At 42.9% G+C, this 13,424-nt stretch overlaps 1 protein-coding gene across 10 annotated transcripts in view; it reads left to right on the forward strand.

The window, feature by feature from the left end:
* LOC128402497 (disintegrin and metalloproteinase domain-containing protein 2-like) overlaps nucleotides 1-13,424 on the forward strand; it is a 48,749-nt gene that overhangs the window by 9,666 nt on the left and 25,659 nt on the right. For 9 of the 10 annotated variants that reach the window (XM_053366664.1, XM_053366666.1, XM_053366670.1 and 6 more), the window contains 4 exons: nucleotides 1,736-1,807; nucleotides 2,709-2,875; nucleotides 4,927-5,008; nucleotides 6,491-6,624. In XM_053366664.1, the coding sequence (XP_053222639.1) occupies nucleotides 1,736-1,807; nucleotides 2,709-2,875; nucleotides 4,927-5,008; nucleotides 6,491-6,624 (455 nt within the window). The remainder of the gene's footprint in view (nucleotides 1-1,735; nucleotides 1,808-2,708; nucleotides 2,876-4,926; nucleotides 5,009-6,490; nucleotides 6,625-13,424) is intronic. The other variant, XM_053366669.1, reaches the window with a different exon arrangement.

Raw genomic sequence — 13,424 nt, forward strand, 5'->3', positions numbered from 1 at the left:
TCTTCTGCTCCTGAGCCTCTGACACATAGCCAAATTTTAAAATTTTTGTTGGGGGTACCCATATTTCAAGCTTCGAACGGGATCCAAATATCTCTCTTGCTGCTGCTTTGATGACATAGTTCTGACCAAATAATAGTCCCAGTTCTATTCAATCTTCTCTTTGTTGTTTTCCTCATCTTCTTGTTGTTATCATATATTCCTTTCTTTGTGATCTCTGATAGTTTCCACAAGCAGGTTGAAAACAAACGTTGTTATCCTGTGTGGCTTTTACGTTCGTCCAAGAGTCATATCAAAATAAACAGACATCATTTCAACACTCCGTACAAAACAATTCCCACAGTCTGTTCTGTTTTCCACAGACCTGCCGCTCTCATAAATTTTTTTCAGGGGGCCCTGCCATGCCGAACTCACATTCCAATATAGTTACGAGCCATAGTCCTCCTCCCCGTCCTTCTGCGGACAGATCTGCCATAACAGCCTCTATTTCTAACTGCGTCACAGAGAACCTTCTTTCTTTTCTCGATGTTCCACAAGCCATATCTTTGATTAGTAATTAATTTCCACACAGTTCTTAATCCTCCTGCTTGTAATCAGTAATTTGCAACTATTCTTTCTTAGGAGGGAGGGTTATTGGGTACTCACATAAGACAAAAAAAAGAAAAGCCCCCCCCCCTCTTTTCAGTCTCACTCCGACATACCGATCCTTTGATGAGACTTCTTCTTGATTTATTATTGAATCCAGCCCGTTGCTCCACATCACAGAGATCCCTTTAATTAGCAGTCTTTACTCCCGATCTTCACTTGAAATATGTGCATTTGCTTCTTATCCAATTATATATTTCGAGCTGTTGCAAACCAGTGCGTGATCAGAGACAGCGTCTGGAAGAGCCGACCCACCCGAGGGCTTTGTGCCTAGTGCTCTCACCCCCTTCTTTCGAATCCGGGGGTGAATTATGGACACAGCAGGCAAGGCAGTGCCCCCCATTCCCTTGGGGGGCCAGGGGGGCTGCATCCTCCCATATCAGCCTCTTAATTACCTCGTGTGGGTCGGAGAGATGTTATTGTCGGCCATCTTCCAATGCGCCCCCTGGTGGCCCCCCGAGCTCTAACCTGTTTCCAGTCAGATTCAGAATGAGTTTTCTGCCACCAGCGTTCTAGCCATCTCAGCGATTGTTTCATCCCCCTCAGCTCCGGGGAAAACCAAGGGGCTATCTGGGTTCTGTGCAATCAGAGAGGGCACTTCGAAGCCAGACAATCAATAGCCCTGGTTAACTCCGCATTCCAGTGGGCCACCAGGGAATCAGCTGAGAGACCATCAACATGGGATAAAACATCCCCTACCACTCTCTGGAAACCATTTGGATCCCACCTCCCTGCAGAGGGGGAGGGTCGTGAAGAAGTCCATAATCTTACTCACCTTTGTCGTCATAGAAAGGGCCTCAAAGGTCATGTAATCCAACCCTCTGTAATGCAGGAACCACAGCTAAAGAATCCAACCTCTGTTTAAAAACTTCCCAGAAAAGGAGATTCTTCCACCTCCCAAGCTAGTCTGTCCCACTGTCAAACAGCTCTTGCTTGCTCTGTTTTAGATGTCGCACCAGCAGCCATCCTGAGCCTGACAGCCACAGCACATTGAAATGTGTATCCTGGCCCAGAAAATGTGGTGGCTTCTGGCTTAGAGCATCTTCAGTGAGCCTGATGCAATGGCTAATGAGAGAATCTTATTCTTTCCCAGTATGACTATATGGGTTCAGATGAAGATGTTGTGATGAAGAAAATCACTCAGCTCATCAGCTTTATCAACACGGTAAGTCAATGGCAACAAACAGCCTGAGTCAAAGTTGTGCTGGGCACAACAGCCCAGATCTATTTAAATATATTTATAAAAAGTCCAGAATCTGGTAGAACAGTTGCTGCTACATCTAGAATGGTTTGGTCTTTTAAGGGAAAATAAGAAGGGAAGAAGGTTACTCAAAATTAAGATAATGAAATGTGGAGCCTTGGTTTTGTAGGTCTAAAAACAATGAATGCTGTAAAGGAAAAATAGTATTATCTAACATGGCAGATTGAATATTATGTTAAGCAGAAGGTTATTCTATTTGTTTACTATCTTTTGCTTTAAAGAAATGTCATGCAAATCCTGAAATACTGTTCAAAGGTAGAGGGGTGTGTGCCAGTATATATTTATACTTTAATCAATCTTATTTTTGTAATATTGTTTGGAATGGATATTTTAAAAAAATATTACAAAATAAAATAAAACTGAGAAAAGTCAGTTTTTAAAAATGTCACCCCTCATGTGAATGAATGAATGAACCCATCCCAGATTCATGTCTCCTGGCTCTGCCCCCAAAAGCTTGTCCAACCCCCACAGCCCCCTCAACAAAAAAACACTATGTTCTGTATAACATTGTGTGGATGTTACTCAAAAAAGCAGCATATACGGTAAATAATTCCATAGGAAATTAGGGTTTAGGGAAGCTTTTAATGTTTAGCAGACTATGTATTTTAATATTTTGTTGGAAGCCGCCCAGAGTGGCTGGGGAAACCCAGCCAGATCGGCGTATTAATAATAATAATAATAATAATAATAATAATAATAATAATAAGATGATGATGAAGAATAATTCCTCCAGCTGGGGACTGAAGTCTGAACATGTAAAGCCTGTGGCCTCTATTGAACTTAACCATATTGCTCCTATTTTCAGATGTTTTACAAACTCAACATGAAGATTATACTGTCCTCTATGGAGTTTTGGAAAGACAGGGATAAAATCTCCACCACAGGGACAGCCAATGAGTTACTGGAAAAGTTTGTGGACTGGAAACTGGTCCACCTTGCTCTACGACCCCACGATGTTGCATTCTTGTTTGTGTAAGGAGTGTGTGCCCCCCGTTATTAAAGAATGCCTGTATTAAAGCCTTTGGTGTTGCCTGAGTAGACAACATGGCCAAAGTGCTGGGCAGGCAGGAGAGAGGGAGAGGGCTGTGAAGAGCAGTCCAAACAGTTGGGGGCTCCATGCATGTGAGGGAGGGACATGGTTGGTAGCAAAGAGGCATGTGAGGGAAGCAAGTATCCAAGGACTTCTGGGAAGCAGTCTTATATGGACTTGCACTGGTCCATGTAGATCAGTGTTGTCTATATTGATGGGCAGCGTCTCTCCAGGACATGAGGCAAAGAAGGGGTTTCCTTCCCATCACCTGCTTGCTACCTGGAGATGCTTCCAGTGATTGAACTTTGGTGCTCTGCCACTGAGCTGTGGTCCTTGAGCTCTGGATGCAGGTAAGAAGCTAAGTCCATTGAGCCCAGTATTGTACACCCCTGGTTGCCAGTGCCTCTCTGGGAATCTCCGAAGAAGGATCCTGAGTGGTACATGTAAATGGAGATGATGAGGGCTGAACCTGGGACCTTCTGTGTGCAAAGCACATAGTAGTTTTAAATGTATAAGCCACCCAAGCTTTCTTCATCTCAGCAATCTCAGGCTACATTCACATAATTAAAGCATCACTTTAAACAGTCATGGCTTCCACCAAAGAATTCTGGGAACTGTAGTTGGTTAAGTGTGGTGAGAGTTATTTGGAGAACCATATGGAGAACAGAGTCAATCGCATGTCACAGGGAACCCTAGGATATGTAGCTCTGTGAGGGGATTACACTAAAAAGGATATACCAAGAACTCAGGCCACAAGTTTCAATATAAGGAATAATTCCTACTCGAGAGTTGAAAAGAAAAACGTGTATATTCTGCTAAGAATAACAGTTTGAAGCTAATGGTAAATTTAAACACAACGTGTAAGTGCAGTAGTTTTAAGGTAAAACGTTTAAGTACAGAAATAATGTAGTTTCAAATATGCAGTGATATAGTATAAAGGTACATAAAATACCAGTACACAACAATTATTTTGTACAAGTCTCAATGGCAGTCAAAAGGAGTCCATATTATATAGAATCAGAATAAAGAATCAAATAGGGCCGAAAAGGAGTATCCGGAGTGTGAATCAGATGTACGACTCAGTAGTGGTGACCAGGACAGGGCCCTGTTTCGGAGTAAACGCCTTCTTCAGCTGGTAATATCAAATAATATGTCAAAATAAAACAGGTTCTTCAATACCATAGATCATAAATATAATAAAGTATATACATTCTAAAGTGTATTAACACATATCATGATATTTGGTTCCACACCTCGGTTTTTTGAGGGCTATAAATCTGTTGGAAGTCTGTATCATTTAATTCTTTTATGTTTCTTTTTCGACATGCGTCTTTTTCGACATGCGTCTTAGCAGAATATACACGTTTTTCTTTTCAACTCTCGAGTAGGAATTATTCCTTATATTGAAACTTGTGGCCTGAGTTCTTGGTATATCCTTTTTACTGTGAGGGGATTAGGCATCTCCTAATGACTCCTAATAACTCTCAGCACCCTTAACAAACTACAGCTCCCAGGATTACTTGGTGGAAGCACTGACTGTTTAAAGTGGTACCTTGAAATGCATGATGTGAAAGTGGCCTGTTAGAAGGTGGCAAACCCCCCATTGCTGCTGCTGTTGTTAAACATTTGAGACAGATCTGTCAGGAAATCCTGTTCTATCTTTTGTCAATCCCTCTGATAATGAGGTCCACACAGTGAGCAGGCTGGCAGAGAAGAGACAGGTCACTCCTTCCCTCCTCTGCTATATAGAATCAGAATTGTAGAGCTGAAAGGATCCCTGAAGATCATCTAGTTCAACCTCCTGCAATGCAGAAATGCGCAGCTGTCCCATGTGGGTTTTTGGGTGGTGTTGAAGAGGCATCCCATGAAAGCACACAGATGCCTGCCCCTGCTCCCCCCAAAAGAGCTGTTATGTAAGGAAGTGCTCCTTTTTATGCTTTTTGCTAAGGTGCTAATTGCAACAAAAGCATAAATCCTTTCTTCCTCACCCCAGCTACAGGAACAGGGGGGATTCTGTGGGGTCAACATTTGCAAGAAAGATGTGCCACAGACCTTCTTCTGCAGCAATTGCCATGGTAAGACTGCATGTACTGTGCTCATTCACTTGCTGAACTGTTCTTGATTTCTTAAAAGTTGTGATGTCTGAAAACTTTGGGCCAAACTAGACCTGAGGTTAAACACACGACTACAGCTGAAGTGGATGTTTCTGTAAATAATTGCTGGGTACTCTGAGCACCCTTGAGACCATGGGGTGGGGGTGGGGAGTAGAAATGTCCTCTCATTCCTTGACTGTTAAGCTTACTCTACCTGACATTAAACAACTACCTGACATTCAGAAGACATCTTAAGGCAGCCCTGTTCAGGGAAGTTTTTAACGTGTGATATTTCAGTGTATTTTTGGTTTCTATGGAAGCCGCCCAGAGTGGCTGGGGAGGCCCAGCCAGATGGGCGGGGTATAAATAATAAATTATTATTATTATTATTATTATTATTATTATTATTATTATTACTCAGAAGTCTTCGGTGAAGTACCAGGACTTTGTTGAAAGCTTTTTGAAAGTCCAAGTACACTGCGTCAACTGGATCACTTTTATCTGTATGTTTGTTGACGCTCTCAAAGAACTCACAATAGGTCTGTAAGAAAGGACTTGCTTAAGCCATGCTGCTGTGCTTCAGTAAAGTTTGTTGGTTTTTTAATCTTTAACAAAACTTTTCACCAGTTTTCCCAGGACAGGCATTAAGATAACTGGCCTGTAATTTCTAGGATCCCCCCTGGATCCCTTTTAAAAATGGGTGTTACATTGGATACTTTCCAGTCCTCAGGTCCACAGACTGATCTGAGGGATAAGTTATGGGTGTGGTTGTTTTTTTAGAAGAGCGGCAATTTCACTTTTGAGTTCTTTGAGAACACCTTCCAGAACTGGTGATTTGTTGGTTTTTATTTGTCTATTACTCCTAGAAGTGTTGCTTTAGTGCAGCAAATCCAGTTTATAAAAGAAGCAGACCAGCAGTTAGGAAAAGTGAGGGTCAGATACATTGAGCAGTTAGGAAAGTGAGGGTCAGATACATTGAATAGCATGGGAAGAACAAATTATTAACACCTCACCAAAGCTCAGGCCAAATACTTAATAATACACCTGAGATAGGCCCATGGGTTTTACTTGTGAAGGGGATATCTTTGTGCGTGTGAATGCTATCACGCCTCTCCCTAGGTCCCACCCCCCATCTTCCTACAAGGTCAATTGTTAGGCCACACACAGTTCTGGTCCTCAGAGTTTTTTCTTCTTGCTTTTGCCATTTTTTGTGTTCTTCCTGTCCCTGACGTCTCAGCTTGCAAGCAAACTGAAGGCTCCTGGGAGAGGTTGACAAGAAGCTTTTGAGTAGCGATTTTGCCCAAAGCACCAAGCAGAGTTCTAAACCCAGGCTCCTTGGGGCAAAGGCCTGTACTCTTGTACCCTTTAAAGCCCCCTTGCACAATAAAGATGTAGTAGCAGTAGTAGTAGTAATGGTAGTAATTCATAGCTATTGGCCATTAATGTTCATGTGCTCTTACTTAGTATGAAAATGGGATCACGCTGGAGACCTTCTCTGTGATCGTGGCACAGCTGCTGGGATTCAGCCTAGGACTGTTCTTCGACAACTCAAGACAATGCCACTGCCCAGGCACTTGCTTAATGAGTACCGATGCTGTGTAAGAGCCTTTGTTGCTTCGTTCATCATTAGCATGGTGCTAAGCCGAAACCTGGTTATTTTATCAGTATCAGCCTTCCCCAACCTGGTGCCCTCCCAATGTTTTGGACTACAGCTCCCACTAGTCCCAGGATAGGACAGCCATGCTGGTCTTGGCTGGTGGGAGTTGTGGTCCAAAACCTCTGGAGGGCTCAAGATTGGGGAAGGTTCATCTAGCTGTCTGTTAGATAAACTATCTAATCTATGCTAGCCACTTCCCAGCCTTCTAAGAGGCAATAGAGACTGAAACCGTCTCCTGATGGTACACCATTACTGCCTTCAGAAGTGAACAGCTGCCATTGTCCCCTAGGGTGGGGTGGAAAGGTTGAGAGGGCGAAGGGCAGCACCATAGAAGGGTCCTGAAGCAGGCAAGCTCTCCCCACACTTCTGCCACCTGTTTTAATGGCAGGCATTCTGCTAGAGAGCCCCGGGTCCTGCCGACCCCCCTCTCCCCTCAAAAAGGTGCCAAGCAATTAGGAGCAGCTCATCAGGAGTGCTCACTAGTTTCCTAACTGGTGGGTTGCTGCTGCTTACTGGTCAGAGTGGGGTGAGGTGGTCATCGTTGTGCAACCACACACCCTTTCCCCCAAGCGACACCCCTCAGTGGCCTTGTTCTGTACCTTATGTGTTTTTATAGGTCTGGAATGTGCCCTTGATTTCTGAGGTGCCTCTTGTTTGCCCAGAGAGAGGAAAAAGAGGCATAGCCTTGAAACTTGCCCTGCCATACCAAGGCATAATTTGCATTTGTTGCTCCACCGAGTCCTGGCCTCCACTGGCCTATGGCCCCTGGGAAGGTTGTCCAGAAGGGTATGTGGTCCTTGGGCTGAAAAATATTCCCTACCTCAGGTTAACTGAGACAAATAAACTTAAAGCAGTGTTTCAGTATACCTGAAGGAGTGTCTCCACCCCCATCATTCTGCCCGGACGCTGAGGTCCAGCGCTGAGGGCCTTCTGGCGGTTCCCTCATTGCGAGAAGCAAAGCTACAGGGAACCAGGAAGAGGGCCTTCTCGGTAGTGGCGCCCGCCCTGTGGAACGCCCTTCCAGCAGATGTCAAAGCGATAAACAACTACCTGACATTCAGAAGACATCTTAAGGCAGCCCTGTTCAGGGAAGTTTTTAACGTGTGATATTTTACTGTATTTTTGGTTTCTATGGAAGCCGCCCAGAGTGGCTGGGGAGGCCCAGCCAGATGGGCGGGGTATAAATAATAAATTATTATTATTATTATTATTATTATTATTCAGGGTGAAGGGCCTTAGCCAAACTTTCTCCCTGTCCCGCTGGTTTCCCACACATAAGGATGTGTGTGGGGGGGTATTTCTCCTTCTCCTTCTCCTTCTCCTTCTTCTTCTTTTCAAAGTTTCAAAAAGAAAAAAACAATTTTTTACACACACACACACACACACACACACACACACACGTTTACATTAAACCATAGTCCATATCAGTACCTTTATGGGGTTCCCTGAACCTCTCTCCACCCCTCCCTTGGCTTCCAAAATGTAGCTTCCTTTTTTAACTGCATCTAATTGCATTTATCCAAATTATTGTACTTTATTTTAAATTACAAGTGCTATGTCAATCCTGCTAACGTTTTTAGATTTTTACAGTGTTCTTTAATATATTCTATAAAGTTATGCCATTCTCTATTAAATTTGTTATCTTCTTGGTGCCTGAGCTTCCTGGTCAGTCTTGCCATCTCTGCATAGTCCATCATCTTAATTATCCATTCTTCTTTCGATGGGGCTCTTTCTTCTTTCCATCTCTGGGCAAATAGTATTCTTGCCGCTGCTGTTGCATACATAAACAGTACTTTCTTATCCTTCGGTAATTCTTCTCCTATTATACCTAGTAAAAAGGCCTCTGGTTTTTTAACAAAAGTTATTTTAAACATTTTTTTCAGTTCATTATAAATCATTTCCCAGAAGGCTTTAGCTATTTTACAGGTCCACTACATATGATGAAATGTACCCTCTTTAACTTTACGCTTCCAACATATGTTCTTATACATTTTTGCTAGTCTTGTAGGAGTCAAATACATCATTTTCATATAATTCTCTTTTAACGTACAGCAGGCTATAAATTTTAAATCCTCATTCCATAACTTCTCCCATAAAGCAAATTGTTTATTACAGGGATGTCCAACAGGTCGATCTTTAAGTTCTGGTATTGAAACGTTATTCTCAACTTGTAAAATTGTAAACTTGTAATCCAGTCAAGCTTGGTGCTTATTGTAATTCCAATTTGGTCTTTGCTGACTAGAAGCAAAAAAGAATAATAGCAAGAATAATCCAAATATCATTATAGTCCAAATATCATTATAATCCAAATGAGCAACAAAGATAATCAAAGAGAAATGCTGCACCCTGGTCTCCACCAATTGATTAAAGTTCCACATTTAAAACTCCAGCTATTCCAGGCACTCTGCCCCCCTTGGGGTACCCCCAAGTTTGGCTGAGTGTTCTCCTGCTTGGCTTCGGCTCCAATTGTGGAATTCCAAGGTGATTTTTTTACTTTCAAAAACTCAAACTATCCTTAATATAGCTGTGCACTTCCCCTTCTCAAAAGTTCAGTAATTCAAGTTCAGTTAAATTAATCACGTTCCAGCAGAAGGGAGATCTTTAAAGTATTTCTAAGTTGCAGTTTGAAAGGGTTAAAATTTATCCTGGAGGCTCTTCTCATTCACAAATTTCCGCTGCAGAGCCTGACCTTCAGAGAACAGAAGCTGACTTCCTTTTTAGTTTCTGTTTTCATCCAAATTGTTAATTGCATCCCAGATCTTCTTTTCTAATTTCTTGTTGTAATGTTACCTTATTTGGAAGATCTGTTTATCTTTGGTGGTGGCTTGAGACTTTGGCTGCCGAGCGCAATGTTTCCTTGAGCGGACTCAAGCCGTGGGTCCCCCCGCTGCAGGTTGTAGGGAGGTTGTTACCTCACTCCGCCGGATCCTTTCAAAGTCCCACTCTTCTGTGGGATTTTTTTTGGGGGGTGTTGAGCCCAAAACACTCTCCCCCACAGCCCAGAGCAGCCCCGAACCGGTTGCCTTTATGAGGACAACTCATATGGCACTGCCATTCTGAGTGGAAAACAGACCAGAAGCTGTTTTTGCCCGGTATACCATTACAGATTTTACTTCCTCATCTTTTGTTTCCCATTCCAGCAACAAATTATACATTTTTGACAGAACTTTTTCATTATTTTCCAACAATTCTTTCTGCAATCTCAAAAATTCTTTAACAAAATCCATTCCTTTATTCAACCTAAAAATGTCATTTAATTGACGGTATTGGAGTCAATCAGTTAACAGATGTCTTATGTCTTCAAACTTTTTTTTACTTTCAATTGATTTTCCTCCTCAGTTAACAACTCTCTAAATGTTGCCTATTATTTTTCCATATTTTTTTAAACTGACAACACTTCTAATGGTGACAGCCACCATGGGGTTTTGTTCTCTAATAAATTATTATATTTTCCCCAAACAACATAAATTGATTTTCTAATAATATGGTTTAGAAATCTCCTATGAACTTTAGCTTTTCTATACCAAAGATATGCATGCCACCCAAATCTATTATCATGACCTTTCAGATCTAAGATATCTGGATTCCTCAATGTCATCTATTCTCATAGCCAACAAAGGCAGAACACCTCACAATATAATTTTAAATCCAGTAGGGCGAATCCACCTCTTTCTTTAGCATCTGTTAATAATTTATAATTTATACTTAATCCTAAATTTCTTCCCCTGCCAAATAAATTTGGATATATTGCCATTGTTTGAAGAGTCCTGTTCCATTGACTTTCGGTATAGATTGAAATAGAAATAACATTCTTGGCAATACATTCATTTTAATTACTGAGATTCTTCCCCATGATGATAATTTCTTTCTTCCCCATATTTCCATATTTCTTTTTATGTCATTCCAAACTTTTATATAGTTATCTTTAAAAATGTTTATATTCTTTGTTGTCAACCACACCCCTATATATTGCACCTTAATTTCCATCCCCAACTCTGTTAGCTTTCTCAATTCGTTTTCTTCTGTTCCGTCATATTTTTTACCAGCAATTTAGTTTTATTTTTATTAAATTTGAAACCTGTGACTTGGCCAAATTGGTTAATCTTATCCAATACCCTTGGTATACTTCCCAAGGGGTTTTCTACCATTATTACCAGGTCATCCGCAAACGCCTTAAGTTTGTATGATCTGCGCCTCACTGTAATACCTTTAATATTTTTGTCTGCTTTTATGTTCCTCACCAATGTCTCCAGTACCAGAATAAACAATAATGGGGACAGGGAACAACTCTGCCTTGTTCCTTTCATTATATTACATATTTCTGTTACTACATTATTTACTATTAACTTTGCCTGTTGGTCTGAATAAATAGCTCCTATACCTCTAAGAAAGGATTACCCAAAGTTCATCATTTCAAAAAAAAAATTATAAACATCCACAAAACCTTATCTGTCAGGGTGATTGGTGGGTGCTAGCAGAGATAACAGCCTGGAACTGGAGGCCCCTCGACTGTCCTCGGGTCCAGTAATCAACCACTTTGACCGGATATCCCCAGCCGATGTGGACAGACTCCTCCGAGCTGGAAAGCCCGCCACCTGTCCTCTTGACCCATGCCCGTCTTGGCTGATTAGAGCATGCCCAGACGAGGTGCGGGCCCCCCTAGGGGATATAATCAATTTGTCCCTTGGCACCAGGACATTCCCAGGGGAACTGAAGGAGGCAGTGGTGCGCCTGCTCTTAAAGAAAACATCATTAGATCCCTTAGATCTATGAAATTACTGCCCGGTTTCAAATCTTCCATTCCCGAGTAAGGTGATTGAAAGAGTGGTTGCTGAACAGCTTGGTGGGTTTCTGGATGAAATATCGGCTCTGGATCCATTCCAGTCCGGCTTCCGCGCTGGTCATGGGACCGAGACGGCGCTGGTTGCCCTAACTGATGATCTCCGCAGGCAGCTGGATCGAGGCGGGTCGGGGCTGCTGATTCTTCTAGACCTGTCAGCAGCCTTCGACATGGTTGATCACAAACTCCTGGACCACCGCCTTGCCGACGTGGGGATCCAGGGCACAGTCCTTCAATGGCTGCACTTGTTTCTCTCTGGTCGGGGACAGAGGGTGGCGCTTGGGGGGTAATTGTCATCGCGCCACTCCTTGGTGTGTGGAGTGCCTCAGGGTGCGATACTCTCCCCAATGCTTTTCAACAACTTTATGCGCCCCCTCGCCCAGCTTGGGCTGGGTTGCCATCAGTATGCTGATGACACCCAACTCTATCTGTTGATGGATGGCCATCCTGACTCGGCCCCAGACACACTGATCAGATGTTTGGAAGCTGTGGCTGGATGGTTACGTGGGAGCCGGTTGAAGTTAAATCCTTCGAAGACAGAGGTCCTTTGGTTGGGACGGGACGATATGGGATTGTGGGGGGCAACTCCCATCTCTTGCGGGGGTGCAATTAGTGCCAGCACCGTCCGTTAAGAGTTTGGGTGTAATCTTCGACACCTCCCTTTCCATGGAGGCGCAGATTGCAGCTATAACAAAGGCGGCATTTTCCCATCTCCGCCAAGCTAAGCAGTTGGCTCCTTACCTCTCTCGCCCTGACCTAGCCACTGTGATCCACGCGACGGTCACCTCCAGACTGGATTATTGTAACTCGCTCTACATGGGGCTGCCCTTGAGACTGACCCAGAAACTCCAGCGGGTGCAGAATGCTGCAGCGAGACTCCTTATGGGGTCCTCGCTGCGAGATCACATTCACCTGGTGCTATACCAGCTGCACTGGCTCCCGGTGGAGTACAGGATCAGGTTTAAGGTGCTGGTTTTAACCTTTAAAGCCCTATACGGCCTAGGACCCTCGTACCTACGGGACCGCCTCTCCTGGTATGTCCCACAAAGGAACTTACGGTCTTCAAACAAAAGCATCTTGAAGGTCCCAGGCCACAGAGAGGTTAGGCTGGCCTCAACTAGAGCCAGGGCTTTTTCAGCTGTGGCTCCGACCTGGTGAAACGCTCTGTCACAAGGGACTAGGGCCCTTTGGGACTTGACATCTTTCCGCGGGGCCTGCAAGACGGAGCTGTTCCACCAGGCCTTTGGTCAGGGCACAGCCTGACTCCCTCCTTTGGCAATCTTCACAGAACTCTAGCCCAATGGTTGCCATCAATTTGATTTGAATTAATTTTATAATGAAATGATTTTAGAATGTTGTACTATTTTATTGTTGTTAGCCGCCCCGAGCCCTGCTTCGGCTACGGAGGGCGGGATATAAATAAAATTTATTATTATTATTATTATTATTATTATTATTATTATTATTTGTTCTTAACAGAAGGTCATTTACTGTCCGAATCGAGTCGATATGGCCTGCAGATTAATTGGGTTTTAAGAAATGTGTATACTCTCTCCCTAATGGATGTTTGAATCTCCAAACATCCGTCAGTTAAAATTCTCAACCTTGGTTGGTTTGAAGAAAGTAACAGGTAGTCTCCCTTCCTTAGAATTAATTTTCTTTTTTATTCTGTCCATATCCAGTGAGACCACCCCATTCAAATTTCCCAGCAAAATCATTTTTTGGTCCATAAACTCATTTTCTCTTCTATAAAATTCTGATTTTCTCTCATTTGGTGCATAGATTCCCACAATCACCATTTTTTCTCCTTGGGACATCACCTGAACAACTATCACTCTTCCCTGAACAACTATCACTCTTTCTCGCCACATCTCTTGCAAACATATTATATCCAATTTTTT

This window comes from Podarcis raffonei, chromosome 15, assembly GCF_027172205.1.
Source record: "Podarcis raffonei isolate rPodRaf1 chromosome 15, rPodRaf1.pri, whole genome shotgun sequence".
Classification (NCBI taxonomy): domain Eukaryota; kingdom Metazoa; phylum Chordata; class Lepidosauria; order Squamata; family Lacertidae; genus Podarcis; species Podarcis raffonei.